General features: G+C 37.8%; 1 protein-coding gene across 1 annotated transcript; it reads right to left on the bottom strand.

Moving 5' to 3' along the window:
• Positions 1–804: 804 nt before the first annotated feature.
• On the bottom strand, positions 805–4,118 carry cytl1 (cytokine like 1). The gene is made up of 4 exons (XM_083778522.1): positions 3,992–4,118; positions 3,482–3,526; positions 2,279–2,425; positions 805–1,179 (listed from the first exon to the last, which is right to left on the bottom strand). Exons 1-4 carry the CDS (start codon positions 4,043–4,045, stop codon positions 1,114–1,116), a joined length of 312 nt encoding a protein of 103 aa, XP_083634648.1. The 5' UTR covers positions 4,046–4,118; the 3' UTR covers positions 805–1,113.
• Positions 4,119–4,834: the final 716 nt, after the last annotated feature.

Here is a 4,834-nt window from a genome sequence, read left to right as displayed (position 1 = left end):
ACCACTGTCCTCTCCACTGAGGTCACAAACAATAATCAATCACAATATAGGTCACAAACATTCAATTTGACAACAAACAACAACAACAAAGAACTAAATCTTGTTTCCTGATAAGTGATAACACACACAATGAACACTTTAAGTGCAACTCCAGGTTAAGTAATAGGCCACCAGATGTCACCCTTGTGGCCTTTTAAGTTTATTTTCACCTGTCTTGTCATGATAACTGTATTATTTTTACTCCTGGGTTGGAGTTAGCATTGAGTCATTGATATTCATTTTATAGGGGCAGCAACATTGTTAATATATCATCTAAATCAGTTGAACCACTTTGAACATAAAAATGCATTGACTATTGTAAATAGTTTTTCACCATTCACCATCAAAGCAATAATTTGGCACAGTTTTCACAACCTTCACTTCATGTACCTAATCGCTTGACACAATTTGGTAAACTTCACTCTCCAAACACATGTTCGGTTGTTGCACACTTCTCACATAAAGTCTCAAAGCATCAACCTAGTGAACTTAATTACAACCAGTGTTGTTAAAGATACTCTTAAACAGTAATATTATGACTTATTACTTTAAAAGTAATATCGTTACTTCACTTATTAATCCCTGCCAAAAGTACCTAGTTACTTATTACTTTACCTAATACTTTTTTTCTCGCCCCCATTAATTGAGAGAAAATACTGGAATAAAAAACACAAAAGACAAAAAAGCTATAGCCTATTGTTTTGATACATTTTGTGTAAAATAACAAAAAGTTAAAAGGATATTGGAAATTATGTTTATTTACTGTAAGATGGTTAAATTATACCCTTTTAAGCACACATGCATTGAAATGCAAAACATTCCAGTAACTTTAAGTTGGAAACAATGCATTCAAATTATTAAAGGTGCAGTAAGTTAAAACAGAACAAAACCTTTTTTGTTTTAACATAAAACTATCACTTATTGTACACTACCTTTAATGCATTCCAAAGGTGAGAGAATAACAAGTCAAGTGAGAGATAACATGTATCAGGTGTAGAATTAATGCAGCATCCTGAATCTCTCAAGCTTTCTCTCCGTCTCTCTTTCTTTCTTTTTTCTCCTGCAGAGAGCATGTCATTTCCCGTATCTAGCAGGTGGGCGCTCCAAAGCCGCACAATCAGCGACTGTGAACACCAGGTCCTACAAACAGAGACAAGAGATGAGTGTGTGTGTGTGTGTGTGTGTGTGTGTGTGTGTGTGTGTGTGTGTGTGTGTGTGTGTGTGTGTGTGTGTGTGTGTGTGTGTGTGTGCACGCGTGCGTGCGCGAGTGAGTGCGTGCGTGCAAAGGTCTTTCTTGCGGAACCCGCTAAACCCGACTTTTTTCCGATCGTATTTTCCTGCGGAACACACTAAACCCGTCTTTTGTTTTATATGTTTAATTCGCCGTTTTTCGTGGATTCCCTCGGACAGAGTGACAAATATGACACGTTCAGATGACGTAACTGGAAATCGAAACTTATCATTGGCTTGCTAGGGCGTATGGGAAACTGAGGCGCAATGCAAAGTCTATAGTCAAATTCCAATACCCAAATCCAATACACTTGGTCATCCAGCATGGTGGTGTTACGGTGAAATTGGTGACCTGCTAAAATATGTGAATCGTGTAGACAATCACATAATGTCAGTGTACGAATGTAAATCGTTGCAGTTTGTTATTAGCAGAGTTAAATGTAGGGGTATTTTGGCCACGTATTTAAAGACCTCCATGTAAGTTGTGCGAAGTCCACAAGATGGTCACATATTTCAGCAGGCCACCAATTTCACCCTAACACCGCCATGCTGGAGTCATCGAGTGTGAGTGAGCGAGTGGCCGAGATTTTGGGTATTAGAATTTGGCTTATGGGAGACCAGGCTCCGCCTGCGCTTCCCTCTTCCTATCTGCTTTGTTGACGAAAATGACGAAAACGGTGCGATACTTCATCAAAGGTTAGTGAAAAACAATGTTTATTATGGACCACTTAATATGGTTCACCATACAAGCTCACTGCGACAACGTTATGAGCGTTTCTGCACAATAACAGAGAACAGAAAAGACACCACTATAGAGCCCATATACTGTACACTTAATATGGTTCACCATATTAAGTGCTTGTTGATCTGCGAAATCCTTCCACACAATAAGGATGCTGAGGTTTAAGTGTTTAAGCTTCCAAAAAAAAAAGAGAACTCAAGTAAAGTAGAGCTTATTTAAGTACCGTACTCAAGTAAATGTATTCAGTTGCCGATCAGCAATGCTTACCCCGTGACACTTCTGGGACATGATGATGTATAGCTGTCGGACAGTGACGCCCAACCTCCTGACCTCCCTGGTGTAAGAACAGCGTCTTGCTCGCAGGCCGTCCACCATGGAGATGTAGGTCCTCATCTTCACCATGATGCACTCATTCTGCAAGCGGCAAGCACAGTTAACCTTGTATCTGGGTATCAAGGCTATTGCAGTTTTGTGTTTGTTAGTTTAGTTTTTGGATATTGAATATATACATATTATTTTTTTGTTCAGTTTACATAACGGTAGATAGATAGATACCTTTATTTCAGGCACCAGAGACAGCACAGCAGTAAAACGTTACAGATACAGGGCATAGAAGTACAGAAGAGTAACAATTTTTGTTTGAGTGTTTTATTGAAATATGGATTAAGCAAGATTCAACAAGGTAAGACAATAGCAGATTGACCATCTCACAATTAATGATTGTGAGCTTTTAGATCTGCTGTTTTTTAACTACTTTTGAATATTTTTGACAATGTCTAAAAGTGTCTAAACATTTTCTCTTTGACTTTAGTTCTGAACACTTTGATTTAATTATCACTTTTTTGTAAAACCTAGCTTTTATTTGTATTTCAGTTAACTCAACAAAGTTTAGGAAAAACAGTTTGTGCTCTTGTCTAAGGAATAAAGGTTTTCCAGTCAGGAGAGTAAGCCAAACAAAAGACAAAGAAGACAAGAAGGAATGCTCACACACACCGACATAACAAAAGGAATGTCCACAGTGGTTTGGCAGATGCAAAGAATACATGTTTGCATCTTCCAAAGTTAACTAAATTGTTTTTCCAATTCTAGATTGAATTATTTTGTTAGTTTTAGTTAACTGTACTACTATATTGTATACGGCACTGGACAGTGTATTCACTGTCCGTTTTGTCAGACCATATCTTCACATGCAGTCAATGTAGCATAATATTTGAATAGACCTACTATGTGATTCTTCTTTTAATACACTATACAATTTTGTTCATCTGAAAGACTTCAATGTCAAGTTGAGCTGTTAACAAGTTAACAACAAGTTGAGTTGTTCCATCTTGTGTACAGCTACTGTGCATGAGACAAAACATCATATGAAGACAAACTCAAGCTTCATCTGAAAATTCAATTTACAGAAATGTATAATCTCTTGTTCACCAGCCTATGACCTAACATATGTTTTAGAGTCATGATACTTACATGGACATCTATGTAGAGATCTGGTATGCTTGCCATGCAGTGGCTCTGGGAAATGAAACAATATTTAATTTAAAACAAACATTCATGCTGACAAGACAATAATAATAATAATAATAATAATAATAATAAAACTTTATTTGTATAGCACCTTTCATGACATGAAATGCAGCTCAAAGTGCTTTACAGAACAATGGAGAATAAAAGAAAAGCAAGGCAACGACATTAAAAAACAAGCAGTAATGCAGTACAGTGAGGACATGAAAAATAAAAAATACAAGATCAATTACTCTAACAGTAGAGCCTACTGTATAGTATAGCCTACCCCAAGTAACTGTTTCCTACTCTCAGTCAAACATTTGCCGGAGAAAAAAAATCATTTCTCAAAATAGGCAAACATTCTGGTAAAATAGATATGCTCTGATAACATAACTGTTAAGTATCTTTTTGGTACAGGTGAAATTAGCTATGTTAAATCTTAATTAATAATAATAATAATTCTTTCTGACTTACGGTTTGCGGGTCCCTCTTTAACCAAGCTGCTTGTTCCACGAGTTCTCTCGCCATGGTGAGCACCTTGGTGTAGCATGTGGGGGGGCTATAGGGGTAACCCAGTGCCACAGGTGCCAATGACAGAAACAACAGCCAGGGGTGTAAGAAAGCCATGGTGACTGACTGACTGACTGACTGACTGACTGTTACAGAAATATCAAAAACACCCAGTCTGGACTGGAGTGGGATGGTTTTATAATTATGGTACAAAGCGCAGCCGCAAGCACACACACACCCGTTACACACACACACTGTATAACGCGCACGCGTGTTTTATATATACACACACACACACACACACACACACACACACACACACACACACACACACACACACACACACACACACACACACACACACACACACACACACACACACACACACACACACACACACACACACACACACACACAAATGATGAATTGAACAAGGTGGACCCTCTTGTAAACAAGTGTAATGCTTTATTGGGTCGTCCACTCACAGTTAAAAGTCGTTGCATTGAGTTGTGCTTGAAATGAACTGTAATTCTGCAAACTGTTAATAAATATTTCAATCAATAAAAAAAAAAACACACACACACACTCAGACCTGGACATATAAAATAAATAAATGTGCACTCTGACGTGATTAAGCAATTGCACAAAAATGCCAATCTTTGTGTCTTCATGCGTGCATGTGTGTTGTGTGTGCAATAAACTGTGCTTGCTGTAACAGTAGGCATAGAGTAGGCAAAAGATTAGTTAACAGAAGCAAGCTTTTGATCGGTGACAGTACAGCTGTTGACAAAAATGGACAAAGTCATT

The sequence above is a fragment of the Protomyctophum parallelum genome (genome assembly GCF_964188405.1).
Source record: "Protomyctophum parallelum genome assembly, chromosome: 1".
In the NCBI taxonomy this organism is placed as follows: domain Eukaryota; kingdom Metazoa; phylum Chordata; class Actinopteri; order Myctophiformes; family Myctophidae; genus Protomyctophum; species Protomyctophum parallelum.
Note: the sequence above shows the minus strand (reverse complement) of the source record. Positions and strands in the feature narration are given on the sequence as shown.

Coding starts and splice junctions, on each gene's coding strand:
- cytl1 (XM_083778522.1), bottom strand. CDS start 4,045: ATGGCGAGAGAACTCGTGGAACAAGCAGCTTGGTTAAAGAGGGACCCG. Junction 3,527..3,991: donor TAAAGAGGGACCCGCAAACC/GTAAGTCAGAAA, acceptor TTCATTTCCCAG/AGCCACTGCATGGCAAGCAT. Junction 2,426..3,481: donor ATCTCTACATAGATGTCCAT/GTAAGTATCATG, acceptor TGCCGCTTGCAG/AATGAGTGCATCATGGTGAA.